Source organism: Anser brachyrhynchus, assembly GCF_964034855.1.
Source record: "Anser brachyrhynchus genome assembly, chromosome: 9".
Lineage (NCBI taxonomy): Eukaryota > Metazoa > Chordata > Aves > Anseriformes > Anatidae > Anser > Anser brachyrhynchus.
Genome location: NC_137703.1, coordinates 22,874,855 through 22,895,701, shown reverse-complemented (window position 1 = coordinate 22,895,701; position 20,847 = coordinate 22,874,855). Strand labels below are relative to the sequence as shown.

The 20,847-nt window shown below is 43.1% G+C and overlaps 1 protein-coding gene and 1 long non-coding RNA gene across 11 annotated transcripts in view; one reads left to right on the top strand and one right to left on the bottom strand.

Annotated features, from left to right (window-relative positions):
* The first annotated feature begins 2,994 nt into the window (after window positions 1-2,994).
* LOC308199633 lies at window positions 2,995-9,473 on the top strand. The gene is made up of 2 exons (XR_013954764.1): window positions 2,995-4,216; window positions 4,640-9,473. It is a non-coding gene; the product is annotated as an uncharacterized lncRNA (long non-coding RNA).
* NYAP2 (neuronal tyrosine-phosphorylated phosphoinositide-3-kinase adaptor 2) overlaps window positions 6,893-20,847 on the bottom strand; it is a 165,912-nt gene continuing 151,957 nt past the window's right edge. For 9 of the 10 annotated variants that reach the window (XM_080604051.1, XM_080604056.1, XM_080604058.1 and 6 more), the window contains one exon: window positions 6,893-10,946. In XM_080604051.1, the coding sequence (XP_080460177.1) occupies window positions 10,719-10,946 (228 nt within the window). In that variant the 3' untranslated portion in view covers window positions 6,893-10,718. The remainder of the gene's footprint in view (window positions 10,947-20,847) is intronic. The other variant, XM_080604053.1, reaches the window with a different exon arrangement.

Below are 20,847 nucleotides of genomic sequence, written 5' to 3'. Positions count from 1 at the left end.
TCATCTAGTCCAACTCCTGGCACCGCACAGGTCTGCCCAAAAGTTTAGACCATGTGGCTAAGTGCACAGTCCAATCTCGTAAATTCAGACAGGCTTGGTGCAGTGACTACTTCACTGGGGAGCCTGTTCCAGTGTGCAACCACCCTTTTGGTGAAGAACCTCTTCCTGATGTCTAGCTTAAACTTCCCCCGCCTCAGCTTAACACCGTTCCCGCGGGTCCTATCACTGGTGTTATGGAGATTAGGTCACCTGCCTCTCCACTTCCCCTTGTGAGGAAGCTGCAGGCCGCGATGAGGTCCCCCCTCAGCCTCCACTTCTCCAGGCTGAACAGGCCCAGTGACCTCAGCCGCTCCTCATATGTCTTCCCCTCTAGGCCCTTCACCATCTTTGTCGCTCTCCTCTGTACACTCTCCAACAGTTTCACGTCCTTTTTGTACTGTGGTGCCCAGAACTGCACACAGTACTCGAGGTGAGGCTGCACCAGCGCAGAGTAGAGCGGGACAATCACTTCCCTCGACCAACTAGCAATGCCGTGCTTGATGCATCCCATGATACAGTTGGCCCTCCTGGCTGCCAGCGCACACTGCTGGCTCATATTCAACTTGCTGTCAACCACAACCCCCAGATCCCTCTCTTCTAGGCTGCTCTCCAGCGTCTCATCGCCCAGTCTGTACGTATAGCCAGGGTTGCCCCGTCCCAGGTGCAGGACCCGGCACTTGCTTTTGTTAAACTTCATGTGGTTGGTGATCGCCCAGCTCTCCAATCCGTCCAGATCTCTCTGCAAGGCCTTTCCACCCTCATCCAAGTTCACAACTCCTCCAAGTTTGGTGTCGTCAGCAAATTTGCTCAAAACACCTTCTAGTGCTACATCCAAATCATTTATAAAAACATTGAAGAGGACTGGCCCTAAAATGGAGTCTTGAGGGACTCCACTAGTGACCATCCGCCAGCCAGATGTGGCCCCATTTATCACAACCCTTTGAGCCCTGCCCGTCAGCCAATTGCTCACCCATCGCATGATGTTTTTGTTTAGCTGTATGCTGGACTTTTTGTCCAGTAGGATCCTACGGGAAACCATGTCAAAAGCTTTGCTGAAGTCCAAAAAGATCACATCAGCTGGTTTCCCTTGATCGACTAGATGGGTGATCTTATCATAAAAAGAAATCAAATTTGTTAGGCAGGACCTACCCCTCATGAACCCATGTTGGCTGGGACCAATGACTGCATTGTCCCCCAGGTGCGCTTCAATAACTTCAAGGATCATCCTCTCCATAATTTTACCAGGCACTGATGTGAGACTGACAGGCCTGTAATTGCTAGGGTCTTCTTTCTTACCCTTCTTGAAAATTGGCACATTTGCCAGCTTCCAGTCCAATGGGACCTCTCCAGATTCCCAAGATCGTTGAAAAATAATTGAGAGAGGTCCTGCGATGATGTCAGCCGGCTCTTTAAGCACCCTGGGATGAATTCCATCCGGACCCATGGACTTGTATGGATCCAGGTGGAGCAGCAAATCCTGCACACGTTCAGGGTTGGGTGCACACGTTCAGGGTCGGATTACCCTTATAGATGTTCATTTTCAAACATTTAACTCAGTGTACAGTACCGCAGGTTTTCCCCTGCTGACCACACTCTCCTTGTCTTGCATTGGCAGGTCCTGATTGAGGCATTGCTTGCAGCCTTGAATACCCTGAACACATAGGATTTCAGTTATTTTGGATATTTCATCTCTTCTTCTGTGGTACCACTAGATTATGTGCCTTTTAAGAAGTTAGGCCAGACATACTGTCACAATGTTCAAGGGGAAAAATGGCCAGAACATAGCAGGAAGGTTTACAGATGGTGTGTGCAGAAATTTCAGTTGGAACAATTCAGAGGGTGAAGCAACATCCCCACAGTTCATATGGTTATAACAGCACAGCAGAAATGTATGCCAGGAGGACACAATGTTTTCCCCTGGTGCATTCATTCTTTTGAATCAGTCTTTATTTTTTATTCCTGCTTGACTTTCTTCCACTGCTTGAAAATACAGAAAAGAGGCCTCATATCTGTATTGTTCAGAAATCTCTCGATCTTCATGTCAGTCTAGAACAGCATCTGCTGCTGCCTAGCCCAGAAACCAGCATCCAGGGGGTGATGGCACAGACTGGGGCAGACACAACCTTACGGCCTGCTGCAAATCAGTCAGACAAAATTTTTCATGGAGACCTCATCACGGCTCCGCTTCCCAAACCCATTGCTCCCAATGCCACAGTGTGCCCCAGCACAACCCAGTTCACCACAGCCACCTGTAGGGAAGTGCCACCAGCCCTGCTGGAGCTCGCTGCCTTACTACCTGACAAGCCAGGCACTGTCCGGCCAGGCAAAAACTTGCCATAGAGAATTTATCCTGTCAGGTTATTGCATATGTAGTTTCTGTCACTATATCACGACCTTTCTCACACACAGGATAAGAGCCAGGGGAAAGAAAGTGTTGGGTTCAGACTTCTTGGATGGACCACACAGCAGAAACTCAGGTGAGACTAAAAGCCAGGCAGAAAGTGAATGCCTCTACACTAGAGATTCAGTTGTTGTGTTTACAAGAACAGCTAACAGAAACCTGAAGAATTTAGGAAGGAAAAGAGCTCTTTGATGGGAGCCGAATTCCACAGGAGTTACTTTGAATTACACCAGCCAGCTGGAGACCCAGGGAAGGCTGATTTTCCATTGCCTGGCACCTTGTAGAATCATTTACACTCTTCAAGCGAACATAAAAAAGTTACCAACCATAACAGCACCATTTAACACCCACTTTGTAGAGGTGCTAATGTCTAAACAAAGTATAAGGTCATAGAGCACACGGCCCAGAGAAATTCAATTAGGAGTGGTGGCTGAGGAAGTGCAGGCTCCCCTCCTGCACTGACAGCCAGGGCGCGCCTCCCCCACCTCCCCAGACGGTGCACCGCCTTTCTGTGGGAACACAGCACAGCGGTCAAATAATTTTTCAGAGTTTACCTTTTGGTGGGTGTCACACATGCTGGAGAACTGCACCCCTGTGGTCTCCTGTCATCTGGGGTGATGTTTCTGAGACGGCCACAGCGCTCTGCCTGTTTTCACCTCAGCCAGCACAGGGCCTGTCCCCACAGGAAACATGCAGAACGCCGCCATTATCTGAAATGAGAGCACAGGAGGGAGGTTGGGATGCTTCCTCAAGATGGCGGGCATGACCCACAGGAATCTTGTCAGCCCAAAGCCCACTTGGCAGACCTGAGCATGGGGTAGCTGTGCCCCTGCTTGTCTCGCAGGCTGAAGACCAGAGCTCTGACTGCCGGCTCACCTCAGTGGCTTTCTTGCACTGGAGCCTGACGTTTAGCATTTGCCGCCATTTTCCCAGCCATTTCTCACTCCCTAACTCCAACCGCCACACTCCCTCAACCTGGGTTGTGAGACCCAGCCTTTGTCAAGGCATGAGAGCCTGTCCCTCACGGTGGGGCTGTCAGCCAGGGAGCCCGAGCTGCTTCCCCCTGTCCTCCTCAGGATGGGGCCCTTCTGTGGTGGCCACCTCACGCCTTTTCATCTTCCTGGAATGCCTGGATTTTTATTTTTTTTTATTTTTTTAACGTAACCTTGAGGCAGCAGTTTTATTTTTATTTTGGTTACATCTGTAAAGATGTACATCTATAAATGTGAAGTGGTTTAATCCAATGCATTTCACGTTTCTTTCAAGGATTTAGAAAACATTTCTACTAAATTCAAATTGCATCTCAGAGTAAATCATGTATTCTGGTAAAATGATTCAGTCACATATTATGGCTGGATTTGGATCAAGTGAAGCCTCTGAGCACAAGGCCCAGTTGTGCCAGAAGCACATGTACCATCACTGGCCCGCCGAAGGAAAAGCAACCCAGCTCCCTGAGAAGCCCAGCCCCAGAAGCCCATCCTCTCCCAAATCCCATCATCTCCTGTCATCCCAGCTGATGTGCCCTACACTACCTCCTACAATGCCCCTGCTCCTCAGAGGCTGCAGTGAGCTCCCAGCAGGTTTGTCACCCATTTTGCTGCCTCCAACCCCAGGGCCAGGCACAGTGCGGGAAGGTGCCAGGTCCACACCCGTACCTTGCTTGAAGGTGAAGCTCTTGGACTCCTCTGCCAGCTTCCTCAGGGCTAGGAGAGGTAGGCAGAGCTCCTGAGCCACCGCTGCGGGCTGCTCATGGCGCAAGAGAGGTGCACGAGAGAGGTGAGAGCTGGGGGAGAAGGTGTATGGGAAAAGTTGTCCTTAGTTTTAATATACTTCATTTTACTTCCTCCTGGCCTGCGTTGATGTCCTGCCAGCTGCAGTCAGAGAACCTCTCCCCTAATGCCTACTCTTTCTATTCCTCCACCCAAAGTTGCTTTTGGGGTGAGGATGTTAAAGCCCAGGAGAAATGTGACCACCAGCCTAGCCATTAGCTTCGCTGCTGACTGGCTAGTATGCCAGTAGCCATGGCCCAGTATGTAGCTTCTCAGTACCTCCAAGTTTTATCCACTCTTTTTAGGCACGTCTGAATCCCTTCATAAAGCTTGCTGTATATACACTCAGACCAGCAGCGATAAATGTTATTATTTAAAATGAAATTGATGATGCTTCCTGCTCCTGCTTTCTTTGTACATTTTCATGAAGGGTTAGCGAGCATGGAGCCAGCTGAGAACAGAGTACAACACTAAAAGGAACAAAAGAGGAGAGGGGAACTCTCACTGGTACCTACAAATATATTTCCCAAAGCACACCATGAAAGAAATGATTGAGACAGAAAGAGAGAAGAGGACAAAGAAAGATGATGCCACAGGTGGGGAGAGCACTAAAACAATCACCCATCATTGTGCCAAAAATCTCAATTAATAGGTGACAGGTATGTAATTTTGTTTTAAAGGCAAAACTGTACCATAAAAGAGATGTTGGCAGGTTTAGAAAATAAATGCCAAATGTGTTCAGTCTTGCCTTTGAGCAGTGTTTCTTTTCAGTTGTCTTTAGTTTTTGTAAATTTTATTTAGTTTCCTGCAGTTCCCTTGCCAGCTCTGTCAGCTCTGGCCATAGATCAGAGGGATGTTGGCCCATCACTCCTCTAACGGCTGCTCGACTTCTCCGCTTTGCTCAGGGCAGGTTACTTGTTCCCCAGCAAGACAGGCCCCTGCCTGCTTTAATTGCTTCGCAGCCACTCTGGCACCAGCTAAGGTCACTCTGAATGACTGCAGTGAAGAAACAGCAGTAACTCCAGCCAGTGTTATTGTGACAGCTTTTAAAATGCAAAGGGAGCAGAGACCCAAGATATAGCACTGCAGACACCTTTCGACTTTCAAATAAACTTAGAGAAAATGCAAGTGTAAAACTCAACCATTGCTTTTTATGGTCTTGTCTCCTTTTAATTTAAACCTCTTCTGTTTAAGAAACAATGGCACATAGAAAGTGTTTCTGCAGTGGCAAAGCAAGCCAATGCACATATTCTAAATAGGAAAAAAAATCTGATTTTGCCCCAGATTTATGCTCCTTGCTGCATTTGGCAATCCTCCCCCTTCATTCCTTCTCTGGTTCAGTTGCCACTGCCTCCAGCAGTAGTCAGGCATAGCATGGGGAGGGCACGGATGTTGGGGGGCATGCTAGAAGGTCTTTGGAAAGGAGCTAGGAGGCTGGACTTTGTGAACTGTCCTGCTGAAAAGAATAGACACAACCTGACTCTTAAACTGACAGAAAAATACCTTGTTCTCTTTTAGGTCTGGAGATCTTTGGAGAAATCCTTGCAAAAACCTTGTTCTGTTCATTTCTAGTCATCCCTATAAGATTTCCCTGTAAAATACCAAGCCTAGGACAAAAGGCCACAGTTTGCTTTGGAGGGTGAGTCACTCTGAACGTCCATGGCAGTGGCTGCAGAGAGGAAGAGGAGCAGAAGGAGGTAGCGAAGCTCTTCAGCTGTTTCACAGGCATTAGCAGTGGGGTTGCTGCTGAAGAGAGAGGGGCTGTGCCTCAGGGAAAGCATGTGGGTCCGGGAGCAGGAAAGCTCTTGGAAAGCACTTTTTGGATATCTGCAACCTGATTCAGAATCAGCTCCTGCAGAAGACAACCAAAAGAGTCCTGCTAGATCCGTTCTGCATACAGATACATACAAACATGAATAATGTAGCACTGGTGTCAGTGCTACAGAAAGAACATTACTGCTCCTTACTGGGTTCTTTTTTAAATAGTTGCTTACTTGCTCTTGGAATCTTTATGTTATAAAATCTCATCTCAAAAATTTAGGATGGGAGATTCTCAGTTACAGAATCCAGTCTACAAAACTTCAACAAAATCCACGTAATGAAAAACAGCACTAGAATATCAGTATCATTTGCAAGGTTGTACAGGTGCTCTCCTTCCTCCGCAGTTCCTGTCCTGTCCCCCACTGCCCCACGGACGTTCAGAGTGATTTACATCCCAATAGGAGTAAAGCTTCTGGCCGGATCCACATAAAATGACACTGACTTTTAGATAGGTTTTTTAGAGCTTTATGGAGGGTATGATGGGTCCTTCTCCCCTTAGTGGATATTCTACAAATGCGGAGATCTCCAAAGAACAGTCTTTGATGTGACCATCTTCCGTCCCAAACTCTGATAGGTACTTGAAGAAAAATCTTCTGGATGCTCTTCAGAGAAATCTTATCATGAGCATTTACTGGAGGATGGCACTCATGGCATTAGATGCAACCAGGCATGTCTTGCAAATACTAACCTATTAAAGCAATTCATTGATTTCCCTCAACAAATGATGCAATTACAAATGTGCCTAGGGAATTCTATAAATACACATCTATGACTTGACTTTCCTTCCAAGCAATCTCTGCCTAATCCCTAGTGAACAACACAGCTTTAAGATGAAACCATCAAATGAAAATGAACAGCCAAATATTTTAAACTATTGCTTTTTATTATAATTACACTGGAGCACAAATAAATAAGCACTAAAATATTGTAAAATATTGTCAATGCACTAAAGAAAGCAGAATTGATCTTCAAACAACATCTTATTACTTCAGAAGTATCAAAGTACATTTAATTACATCTTACCTAAAAAAATCAAGTACAAAAATGAAAAGAAAATTAATATGTATTTATACTGTGTATATAGAAACGGCTAGTAATATATGATTACAGTTAGCCTCTAGCTACTCCTTACTCCTACACAATCTCAGGCACATACCTGACAATTTCTAATGAAATATGAAAAAAAGCAACATGACATTCAATTTTAAGATATTGGTAAATGTATTACATTGGAATGAACACAGAATGATTTCATTTTATTTAAAAACCCTGTCATTTAAAAACATAGTGCTGTTGTCCACTTAAAAAGAAACAACCCAAACAAACAAAAAAACATACCATTTTATACCATTTGCTTTAATTTGTCATAAGGAGCAATAAAGTAGACATACATTGGCTAATATACGTAAACACATTTTTAGTGCAAGAATAACAAGACCTGTGACTTTACTGTGCTTTCTTGAAATCACAGTGCACTTTACACAAATTGCTACACAATAATGTTTAACTTCAGGAGTTTAAAGCAAAATAAGTGCATACCAAACAATTTCATATATACAGTCTTCATAAGTGTGTGTATATATGTGATCTGTATGTATATACAGATTGCATATTTATACAGACTACAGCTTCAATGAGTGCATGTAACTAAGCACTGTCATTCACCCTGTGACACAGAAACTGCTGAGACAATAGGTGACGTGGGAAATGTGTGAACAGCATTTTGACAGCACGCTCTGGGCAGTACGACGCACCTTTTACTCGAGCGATGGGGCGAGCCAGCAATCACCGGACAGAAGGAAATGCTTGTCGAGCCCAGGCTCTCTCTGTGACCTTTGGAAATCACTCAGCCTGAGCCTCACTCCCCTCCTCTGTAAAATGATTCTCGCAAGCATGAGGTTCAGTCCACATTTCTAAAGTGCTTGGAAGGTAAGTGCTAAGTTATATTTTACTTTTTCATGTGGTGTTGCACTTTAAAACAAAAAGCCATTGTTTCCATGGGATACAATGGAGGTCTGGAAGCACATGGGCAGTTATTTAAGGACAACATAAATAGCATTGAGTAATAGAAGCAAAACATTGAGTGGCTTTTATGGCAGGCTGAATGTACAAGCAAGTGTGTTTACGACAAGAATGCTTCAATTCCCTGATCATTATTCCTATTACGCATTGATATGAAAAGGACACAACATGAACAAACACTTTTAAACACGGTAACTGTTCACATTAATGTTTGCCATCCTCCAAAGGGCTTGACACCGCAGTGCCCGAGCATACCCACGGGTCTGGACTGCAAAGCCAGTGCTTCGGCAGGGCTTTGAAGTGACTGCTCCAGGAGGAGAGCAGCGCAGAGAAGAAGTACCGGGACTGCCTGAATGCTGGCTTTGCTTTTGTTGCCAGAGATTTAGTGCAGCGGAGGGAAAGGGTTGAGCTGAGTATTTCACACATGGTTATGAGAAGTTCTTCTCTTGCCACATAACAAGGAAGACAAAGCATAAACGCTTTCTGAACAATGAACCTGTTATCTCAACAGATTCTTCACGACCAACAAGTCGTCTTCTTTCCAGGAGATTCTGGAACTTTGCGAGATCTCTTGAGTTTTTCTTCTGCCATTTTCTTTCTTTAAAAAAAGAGAATAAGCAGAATGTAGAGTTGGTGTTGTGGATGTAACATGTATTCAAAGATTCCTTCACAGCCTCTGGAGTTTTTCATTTCTTCTGTCATTTGGGCTGTGAGGGGCTCTTTAAATCTGCATTTTAATTGCGTACCCATTCCAGCCACTGTCTATTCATAACACACACAAATATTTAATGCACACATTTATGAGTATAAATAGATACATGCATATATACATATATATGTGTGTATACATATGCATATATACATACACAATAATGCTAATATACATAAGCACATATAAACACACACTTTATCTTTTACAGAAATCTCAGTTTGGACATCAAAATATACATTAGTTAGTTATAAAATATTTAAAAACTTTATTTCAGAGGCTGAAAAGAAACTACTACCGATAAAGCATTACTCAAACTCAAAACTTTAGCAATATAGATTACAAAAACCTTCTAAAATTTGATATTTTTGGTTTTTTTTTGATCAGCAATTACAGCTGTGGCAATGCTGTCAATAGAATTTCAAAGAAAAGCCAATATAACAAGAAGTTTCAAACAACACACCTTTTCTTCTCAGAGAATATAATACTAAAATGATTGTTTTAAAGAGGAACTTTTGTGCTACCAAATTTCAGACACATAGAAATTTAAATATACAAAATATATGCCATAGATTTTTTTTTCCATTCCACAATTCCACAGCAGTACAAGTTTCCCTTGTTCTCAACAGCTTCTTTTGGAAGATTTTTCACCTCATAGATTTCACCCTCATAATCAGCATAAGCCATCTTTTTCTCCCGTTAAAACCAGGAGGTCATAATTCTTTGGTCATGACATAATATTCTGCTAAAGTGGGTGTGATATAATACACGATTGTAAGCCAATTGCAGAGGCAGCCAGGGAGACGACGTGGCGTACCTGGGAGGATGGTTGTATGGCCTCTGCTCCAAAACCACATGAAATCAAGGGAGATCTCCCTACCAGCTTTTGGGGGTCTGAATGCCAGTCTTCATAGGTAACACAAGGTAACCTGACACAGGACGTGTTGCTGGATTTAAAACTAATAAACATGTAAACAGGTTTTGTCACCTTTATTTTCTGGACCAAAGACAAATGCGGACAGGAGCCGTGGCTGCAGGGCCACGGCCTTGACCTGCTAACGACTGGGGCTCCTCGCCACGGGCTGTACAACACTCAGTCACAGTGAACCATGGTCTCCGCTAGCCAGCTGAAGGTCATGAAGGAGGAGGTTCTGTCGCAGGCTTTTCTGCAGAAAATTTAGTTTCCCTTCTTGGCCAAATAATTGTAGCTGGAGATTTTAATAACTGATTAGGATAAAACCAAGGGCAATTTATGTGATTAAGAGAAAACTGATGCAGAACAATTTGTGTTGTAAATGCAACTTGGGCATCCACATCGAGCACTTGTATTTGCATTGCTTGCAGTTTTGTTGTTTCCCACCAAAACTCTCTCCCTTGTCCAGCCCTCCCCCAAAATAGCTAAGGATGTCTAATGAGCACAACTCTAGGTAACTTCTACAGCCCTAGCACCGAGTTGTTTTGTACATTGTCATGTTAAACAAAAGGTACAACCACATGCTTTTGTACAGAGTCCAAATCTAGGCAGGTAAGAGAAATAAAATGGTGGGGGGGAAGGGGGTCAGAGGGGAGCATTAGAATACCACATAGAAAATAGTTAATAAAACAGTATAACAGTAACATTATATAGTAAAATTCTTCATAAATTTTTTTGAATTTATAGATATATATATATATATAAGCAGTGTCATTAGTTTGGGTGTTTTCAATATATCGGCAAAATATTTACATTCTGATATCTTCTGGATCCAAAAAAATCCTGGATAAATATGTATGTCTTAATCCAGTCAGAAACTTAAATCTCTCTCTTGATTGACAGGTGAGCACTGTATGGGTGTGTTTTTTCCTAGGAAGTTCACCACCTGCAGGTAAGTCTTATGCTAGAGCCTTTGCCTTATTAAGAAAGCTGGCTACCTGTGCATGGTGCAACATGGTGGAGAGGGCATCCTCCACACGCCTGTCAAATTGCAGTGTCCCAGAAAACAGTCTGTTGTTTGGAGTAAGGAGGAGGGCTGTATTTCTTGGTCCCGGTATTCTTTTTCCAACTCGGTAAAATAGGCATGCTGTCCTGTTTGCAGAGTCCTTTTTCTGATTTCTGTCGAGCTTTTATTTCTTTGCAGAGGCAACGTTTTTTCTCAATCATATCCAGCATTGTATGGTCCCCTTGCAACCACTGCATACACGTCACCTGTTAGGGGGAAAAAAGGATAGAAAGAAAGGAAAAAGAAAAAGCATACAAATAACTATTTGGCCATGAATTGATGACATTGTTTCTTTCCAAGTTAGCATTACTCTTGAAATACTCTCATTTGTCTCATGAACAAAAAATCTCTATGCCAACAACAGAAACAAAGTCAGTCTTCACTTCTAACTACTACCCTATGGGGAAAAAAAATGGTAATAAAAGGTCCCCTTTCTAACTTCTCCAGAGCACTGAAAGCTAATAAAGATAAATGTTTTCAGCAAACTAGCACTACTTGGATTTTAAATGATGGAATAGATCTTAAAAAGGCACATGGATCTTAACAATGTCCTTAAGTTGTGGAAATAAAAAATTCTATACACTCAAAACCATGTTTTATATTGCTTTCCAAATCCAATCTGTCACATTAAAAGCATGGTGTTAACACTTGTGAGTGTCAAGCTAAATATAACTCTGTGTTTAATTTTTTTTTAAATGATTTAATGAACTCCATGTGAATTATATGGATTAACCTATCCTCCTCTATGATGATATTTCATTAACTGGAAAGCATCAACTGTTTAGAAACTCCATGTCTTCACACATGTAGAATATTTCCAAACATGATCCTGATCCAGAAAAAGAGGTTAGCATATGTTTAGTTGTAAGTATATGTCACAGCCCCGCCAAAGCCTGAGAAAGTGGCTTCATTAGAGTTCAGTGGGGTGCTCACATGATTGAAAATGTGTGTGCCTTCAAATGCTTTAGACTGGAACTGAAATGCCAAATACTAAACTATCTTGAAAGGGCTTATCGTATTTGGATCACACACTATACCTGAAGAACAGAGAACTTCCTCTGAGCACTTACTTGCAAATCCGAAGTGATTTCTTAAGTCTCCCAAAATCTACTTTCCACATTAGTCATAAATTAGGGATTTGTAAGTAAATGCATGCCATACATTTGCAGGGGCTGTCCAAGTACATCTCTGATCTTGTCATGCAAATGCACATGTACAGTAATACTTTGGCAGCATTTTATGATTCATGAAGGAAACGTGTGTTTATTATTAGGAATATGTGAGTATATTCAACAATGCATATACATTTCGACTACAAATCTGAAAATGCTAAGTGTGGGCATGCACCAAGTTCCTAGCACTGGGGATTGGTCTTCTTAGAAGCCAACAAAGAAACGGTCATTGACTGCTACAGCTTTTGTGGTCAGCTTGAAATGCATTTAGCTTTTATGGATAAATAGATAATGTTCAGATTATAGCAAGAAATAGCAAAAGGAATAAACGTGAACAAGAAAAGGTAAAAACAAACAATGCAGCCAAACAGAAAAATAAAGAGAATACAGAAATGTAGTGTTTTTCAAAAAATACATGTAACAGAATGTTTTTAATGGCTGACACAAAATAAAAGAATTTCAGATAAAATTACCTCTCTTTATGAAACAAAAACAAGTTTACCTTGCCTTATACGTTAAATAGTATTTTGGGTACCTTGCTTTATACATTACATAGTATTTCAGGTAGACCACAATAGGAGCTTTGCTCTCAAATGTTCTTAAGAATTTAGAGTTATAGGGGCAAAGTATCTGTGGGGTATCCTCCTGCACGGATGAACTGAAAGACTTCTGGAAGCCCACCACGCCTGCTCTTTCTAATCCCATCCTTGGGTTTCACCTCAGTGGTGATCTAACATGGTGCAGGTGTGAGGCATGCCATCTGCCACGACCTTCAGACTTTCTCTCTTTGGGTGCCCAGGCCTGGTCCAAAACTCACCGAAATGGAGATACTTGTTCCTCCCCGCCCCCCGGGCGACTCCACGCATCTTTGGACGAGGCCCAATGTGGGGCAGATTTCCTGCCACGCTATTCATCGGTGACGTGTTACTACTTACGCAGCAGTGTCTTCGCTTTGGCTGGGTCCTCCTATGTGAGGCAGCACAGGGACAACACAAGTCTGCACACAATTCGTTAAACACAACATGGACAACACACGGTGGCACACCGCCTTCTGGGCTGAACCTGAAGACAACAGCGCTTGGGTGCCAACTGCCCCTTGCAGACATCAGGAGCACCTTCTCCTCCACAACCATCCCGTCAGCAAACAGCACGCTAACACCAGCCCCTCAGCTGCCTGCGGCTCGCTTCAGTTCCCCTGCATCACGAGCACAGCCCCGGCATGTCCGACAGTGCAAGGTGCTACCACCACGCCACCCACGCTCCCGCCATCACACTACGCGCAGAGTTGCCAGCACAGCGTCTTCTGGTAGCTAATCCATGGGATGCAAAGGCTCTGAAGTGGGATTTTAACATGCTAAGCTCTAAAATACCAGTTGCAGCCTCCCAAAGATAGAAATGGTGTTGCAGAATGTATCAGTTACACCGACACTCTGCCACCCCCTTAAACAACAGCCCCTAAAATAAACCTAAGTGTAGACAGCTCCCAAATCCTTTTTTATACTGGCCACCATATTGCGTAGCAGTTAGAGAATCACTTACTATGACGAGTTTGAGTATTCCCACATTCCAGGACAGAGGTTTTTAAGGCTAGTGGTTTTTTCAATGTTATTTTTGCTTGAGGGCTAAGCCTTCCATACCATACACAGGTATGACAATAATCACAGAATCATAGAAACATAAGGTTGGAAAGGGCCTACAAGATCATGTAGTCCAACCATCCTCCTATCACCAATACTACCCACTAAGCTACTACAGCATATCTTGTAGCACATTGTCCACGTGTTTCTTGACCACCACAAGGGACGGTGACTCCACCACCCCCCTGGGCAGGCCGTTCCAGCACCTGACCACTCTTTGAGAGAAAAAGTGTTTCCTGATATCTAATGTAAATCTCCCCAGGTGAAACTTGTGGCCATTTCCTCAAGTCCTATCTTTAGTTATCTGGGAGAAGAGGCCAACCCTCTCCTCATCATAACCTCCCTTCAGGAAGTTGTAGAGAGCAATGAGGTCTCCCCTCAGCCTCCTCTTCTCCAGACTAAACAACCCCAGCTCCCTCAGCCGCTCCTCATATGACTTGCGCTCGAGACCCCTCACCAGTTTTGTTGCCCTTCTCTGGACACACTCCAGGGCCTCGATGTCCTTCTTGTAGTGAAGGGCCCATATTGCTAATACGAAATCCCAAAGAGTGTTATCTAAACTTTCAGTGTCTGTCAGACAAACCATGGGTACCAAGGCTCCCAAGCCAGCACAGCACTCAGCACAGCTGTGAAATCACAGCAATAACCTTTGATGACTTCAGTAGGGCTACTACTGAGGTGTTTAAAGCTCAAGTGTTTAGCACTGTGGACTTAGGCCTAATCCTTTCTGTGACTGCTGAACCGACGGGGCTCACGCTTCGCTCCAGTACTAATTCTTTTCATATCCTCCCTCCTTTCTGGCTTCAGCTGGCTCCTGTGGTCATGCACCAGGTTGTTAATATCACTGCTCTATCATAACAAAGGATTTATTTAATGTGAGAGACGCAAAAAAAAATAATGATGTTACAAGTTAATTTACAGAAAAAAGTAGAGCATTCATTCTATGTACAGCTATATGACTCTCCTGTTCCTGGAGGATCCCAGAGCACATGGGTCCTGTATGCATCCGGCAGCATGTCAGAGCTTGGCTGCAGATGTGGATGTAGGCACACAGGCGCAAAACCCATCACACTGGTGCTAGCAGCCAACGAGACACAGCACAGGAGAAGCAAAGTCGATTTTGACTGAAGAGTCTTGGCCCAAAGCCTGTTCTTACTGAAAAGGGAAGAAAGAGGCAGCATCTACCATGAGGCCTGTAAGAACAGGAGGGCTCTCCTGACCACTCCATATCAGGTGGATCAGGCTGCCACACAATCACTCATGAACTGGGAAATTTGCTGATTCTTCTTCTTGTTAAATTATCTGGGGCCTAAGACACAATTTATCTTCAAAATCAGAGAGAGCAAGAATTTTCCTCAAAAATCTTATTTAAAGCAAATGTTTGTTCCAAACTTGAACATCAACAACAACAACAACAAAAAGCAAGAAACCTCTTCCACTACGCAAAAGTGAATTCTTCCACACAGTTTTAAATAATAAGTTTCCGGAAGGCCTTAGGAGATACCAATGTGTTGTCACCTTACTTTTAGTATCTGCCCTTATTCCTCTGATATTTTTATTCCCAAAACATTAGAAGTAACCTTTATGATGATCTGTTAAACACTCTCAGATTTTATGTTGGCAGTGCCACAGAACAAGAAATAACATTATAAACCATCTTTCAATTAAGAAAAAGCGGTAACACCAACAACTTTACACATCCTCAAAACATAATGCAAAATATTTCATCTAAGAAAATCTTTCTGAGTAAAAGATAGAGGCCAAAAGATCACTCCTGGTGAGTGTTTCAATGCTTTATGAAGATCTGAGAGACAAACGAGACAAACCCTATCCCTCGTCACAGGAAGCATGACTGGTGTATTTTTGTGTGTAGGTGCCCCCATTAGCAGCGGGCCTGTATTTTTTTCTTCTTACCTCAATGGACTGATATTTTGCATCATTCTAGAAATACAAGAAACAGTCCCAAGGGTTTACAAATTTGTAGTTAAATTAGATTGCCCTGACCAAGATCACAGAACTGTCTTGGGGCAGTGGTTTGATGGGCAGAACATGTACAGCCCAACAGCTCTTAGAGGACAGGTCCTCCAACCAGAGGGCAGTACGCTCCATAGCTCTCCGCCACATCAGAATTTATTGAGAAAAAGTCATAATCCTGGAGAAAACCCAGAAGAGGCTTTGGGGAACAGGCAGTGACTCACGCTGCCAGGCCCTGCCTGGTGTCACAGCAGACTATTTCTATTTTCTCCTGCCCTGGCATGGGCTCTGCCCTGGCCCCGGGCACCCCTACAGCCCTGGCAGAGCGATGCCAGCCCCAGCAGCCTGCACCTGCATTGCTCTGCCCATCAGGCAGGCAGTGGGTTCACAAAGTGCTCAAATGTGGATGTCTAAACAAGAAACTTAAATGAAAACTAGCATAGTTCTTCCCCATTTCTTAACTAAGCACAATAGTTTTGTTCAGCAAAGAGAGTAACAGTTATGGATGGAAAAAAGGTAGAAGGAAATATTCTCCAGTAACATGATTAAGCAGCTACTGATGGATGTGATTTTCCACACCTGCTAGCTGGAGTTAAAAAGTACAGCAAACATCTTGCATCTCTTTGTTGGTGACAACTGAGAACATGGGATAGGACTTTCTGGCCCTTCAGGAATTGGACTTTCACCCAGAGGACACAACGTGCCACACGAAATGCACGAACGCAGTGCACAAGCAGTTCTTTGTGAGTTGCTAAACACATGCACACTACTGAAGAAAGATGCAACGACACCTTTGAGCTTTATACAAACCAAATGATCCCATATAGCACAGCCTTTCCACATGAAAAATACAAGGGCTGTGAAAAGAAAAATGTGGAAGCCAGACTGAAAATATAGAGTGAAATACCCTCAGCACCAGGCCTGGAACTCTGTTTCTTAAGTGTGATTAAATTTTACTTGCTTGTGTGTGACAGATAAATAGATTCATAAATACGCAGACAATCTCTGTCTTGGCAAAAAGACTTATGTGCAACCTAAGTCCCACTCCTATCCTCTTGTCTTGAACCGAGCCCCGTGAAAGATTAATTGTGAGCCCCATGCTTGGGGCAGGCAGGTGCCCTGCGCTCCTGCTGCACCGGGACAAGAGGAACAAGTGCAGGGTGCGACTCTGCTTGTCCGGACCCAAAGAGCATTGTCCTCGCTGCGGGGTCAGCGGCAGCGCAGGGGCCTCTGCTCCCGACTTGGGGACTTCTCTGGAGCCAGGCCAAGTGGGTGAAGCACAGGTTGTATGAATTCATGCTGCTTCCCAGTCATGCTGAGAGGCATTTCAGGAAATGTTTCATTGAAAGGTGCAATACAGTTTCACAAGAGTGCCCATGAAAATACGTGCTGCTATAAATTCCATGGGGGAGAAGACTATTACTAGTCACAAAATTCAAAGATGTTGCCCATTTTCATTAGTTTTTGAGCAAACTTTTCTAATATTTGAATTGACCACTCAATATTTCATGTTCTGAACACTTCCATGAGTGTTTTCTTTTGTGGTGTATGAACCTTTAATGACCTAAAAGAAGTATTTTTCATTATATGAGGGCTTAGACAATACAAAATCTTATTCTAATGCTTTTCCTTGTGACATCTTGGCTGACAAGTTCCTGGTTTGCCTATTTTTATGCTGCTGGTTTTTTGGAAGGTAAATCAGAAGCAATAAATGAGTCCCCTGATACAGTGGTCTTTCCATAATTTGTTCCTAGTACTGTAGGTTCCCAATTACATTGCTGAAATTGTATGGATTATGGGGCTGAAAAAGATACTGCTGTCTTCTGGTCCTTTTGAGTGTCCTCCCTCTCCTACAGGACAGTTTGACTTCACTTACAGGAACGATGGGAAAAACCACATCACACACGTGTGATTGTGGATGCCGTACAAATGCTCTTTTCTTCATGACAACTGCATACCATAGATAAAATGAAAGCCAAAGAGCTGACATGAGGCTGTAACAAAGCGATCTTAAACAAATGCAAATTATACTGAAATAAAAACATTATCGACATTTGGAGGAGGTTATTAGAAATGTCTCCAGTATCAGTACACAAAGTGAGCTATGAGCAGTGCAATCTGTGAGCAGTGCTACACATCACTCAGCAGAGCCAAGCATGCTGGTTTGCCTTGGCAGGCTACAACAAGTGAAGAAGAAAGGCTTTCTGAAAGCCACTTACCATCCTCTGGGAGGAAGAGGTACTCCCTCCCTCTCGCCTTTTCTCATACGGGAATTTCCAAACTCTCTTTCCCACTGAAACTCTCGATGGTACTTGCTCTGATGCAGATGGGTCCCAGCCACCCGGCCGGGCAAGGTATTTCCACGCAGGAGAGTGACTCCTAGGAGGTAGCCGTGTGCCATGGGTGCAAGTGGCGGAGGGCCATGGTGAGTAGCAAGAGTTACTTCACGGTGTGTTATCTGATAGTCTTAGCTTGACGTGGAGATCCTCTTAGCACACGTGCAAAAGGGGAGTTGCCCAGCACAGGAGTTCAGCATGAATCAGGTTTCAAAAGCTCTGAGCGCTGAGGACCTTGCTAGAAGCCAACAGGAATGTGCCCACTGACTTCACGGGTCTAAGAATTCAACTACGGTTTGTTCAGACAAATAGTAAAAAACACTCCAATGTTTGAAAAAGCCTTCTGAAAAGCGGTTGGAAAATGATGCTGGACAAGGTTTCTGTTGCTAACTGTGAGCTATAAACATTGCACTGCACTTAAACGTTGCTAATTCCAGTGGCTGTAAAAGCTGGTAAGTGAGGGTAAAGCTACAGGCTACATCTGCAGCCATATCTCTCTGTGACAGAGGTACTCTGCAAAAATATTGACACAGAAGACCGAGTAATTTGGCCCAGGACAGTTAGCCAGTTATATAGCTCTGTGCTGCTACTCAGCTCTTCCATTACTGCTAAATTCAAAACAACAATTGATTATTAACACAGAGGTGACTAAAAGCAGTAGCATGTTTAGGAACACGCAGCATGTGCACCGTGAGCTGTGAAAGCAGACGCTCTCCATGCAGCCAGCAGTGCATGGTAACGCTACCAGGGACACTTGTTAACGCGACTGCAAATTCTCTGGAAGTGCCTGAGGTGTTTTCTAGCAGGTGTCCTACGATACCAGCAACCGCATGAAGATGACCCCTGTGCAATTCCATACTCCCATCACAAGCACAGGCACACACTATGTGCTAAGCGCCTCACAAACTGCCTGCTCGGTTCTTTCACAACTTCTTCTTTTCAAGAGACGCAAGTAAACACTCCATTCTCCCTTGAATAGGGCGCGATATTAACTGAAAAAAGCGTAAACAACTGTATCAATGGCCTGCACTAAGCATATGTTTTCATAACCCTTGATAGCAGTACATTTCTGATTGACACACAGAATACACTGGAAGTGGGAGAAAACACAAGTGTGTTCTGCTTTCTCAAGATTTTTTCCCTCTGCATTTCTAATGCAATACAAGCCACTAAAAGCAAATTTTCTATTTTTGTTTTTATAACATCTTTAATGTTACTGGCAGAGATCTGGAAATCAACATTTGCCAGTTAGCCTGTTATGTCTGCTGTGGCAGAAATAACGTAGGTGTTAGGAACACAGAGTCTTACTTGGTACTAGAATCCAGGTAATAATACATCTAAGCACCGGGAAAGGATTCTCCTAGCACACCAGTTTTAATTTTAACAAAATATTTGTGCAGGAAGGAACACCTTGTAATCTTACACCATATATTTAACATTAAAGGAATTCACTGACACCTGCTATTTCAACTTATAAAACCGCACGTGCATCATATTTTAGGGCTATTATAATATTGTAACATAGGAATTGCTGTGTTTAGTGTTTTGATTTCCATTACTCTGAATTTCTAAACTTCTGGGAATATATTTTCTTCCAAATGATACCACTACAGGAAAAAAAAAATAGAGTCCGTGTAAATATTGTTCTACCACTTAATGAAGATCCTGTAACTATACGATGCAATATCGTAAGAGACCTTTTTTAAATATGGGACTCACTTAAAGACTTACTACATCATCTGTGTTCTATGGCCCAACTGATCCACTACTTAAAATCAGTTTAAAAGAATCTTTGGAACTCCAAGAATTCTCAAAGATTCGAGATTATGAACAATTAACACTTATCCTAAAATTAAATTAGCAAATGGTTAGTAAACCATCAGCACCTCTGACTCCAGACCTCCAGTTTCATGATTCATTGCTTCCAATTACTAAATGTCACAGCTACTTTATACAGAATCAGCACTACACACACTCCTATGTCTCAAGTTTTCCAGCTACAGTCAGTTTATTGCTGAGGCTATCAATAAAGCAAACTCTAAATGATAAATTCACCATCCTGCATTTCATTTTCACTCTGACAGTCTGGCTATAGATCTTCCTGACCTTGCATTATTAACATATTTGTAAACATGTATCTGTCTCATCTAAGCTAATTTTTTTAAGCCAAACAACTGTCTGAAATGTACTGCTTGATCTGCTATTAGTTAACACATCCTGTAAATGCTATTATGTTTAAAGTAAAAGTCTGTAGAGCAACTTGTATTAGGCATATCGTGTAAAGTTGTCTCATGCATCTCATTTATGCAGTGGTTCATCACAAAGTGCATTCCTATTGAGATTACTTATGAAAAATCAAAACTTAATCTATGCCTTTGCTAAGCAGTGAATGCAGAACTCAAGCAACCCACCATGATACATCCTTTCGCTCACTGTAAAATAGAAAGGAAAATTCAATGTTGTATTAGGTCAGTCACAGGAGGAACAAAGGACAGAATATCCAGACTTTGGTAGAGTTCAGTGATACAGAGACCTCATGCTAACTGCATTTTGCAGTACAGCACCTGCAGGGTAACACTTTAACATCCCAGATTACATTAAGATGTTACTAACTCTGTTTCCTCACCTTTTCCTTGTGCTAGAGGTTGCTACTTCATCACATGTGTGCCTTAACTGTTCATCAGCCAGTCTTAAACAGCAAGATGGTTTGAGGCAGCGACCTCAATGATCACTACAGCTGGCCCTGACTATGATTGAGTAACCATGTCCACAGTACAAAACACCTGTAAGTAGTGTTTCTTACTCTAAATTGTGGTAGGTTTGAAAAACTGCCAGATTCTAAATCTCATACTGTAAGGAAGAGTCTGTCCTCCTTTACGCTCAGATGTGGCATGGAGCAGTGAGAGCTGCTGGTGGGCAAGATCCTTATCTCTGCAAGACCCAACCCTTGCAGGCCGCAAAAGCTCTCATGTAGAAGGGTAGCAGAGT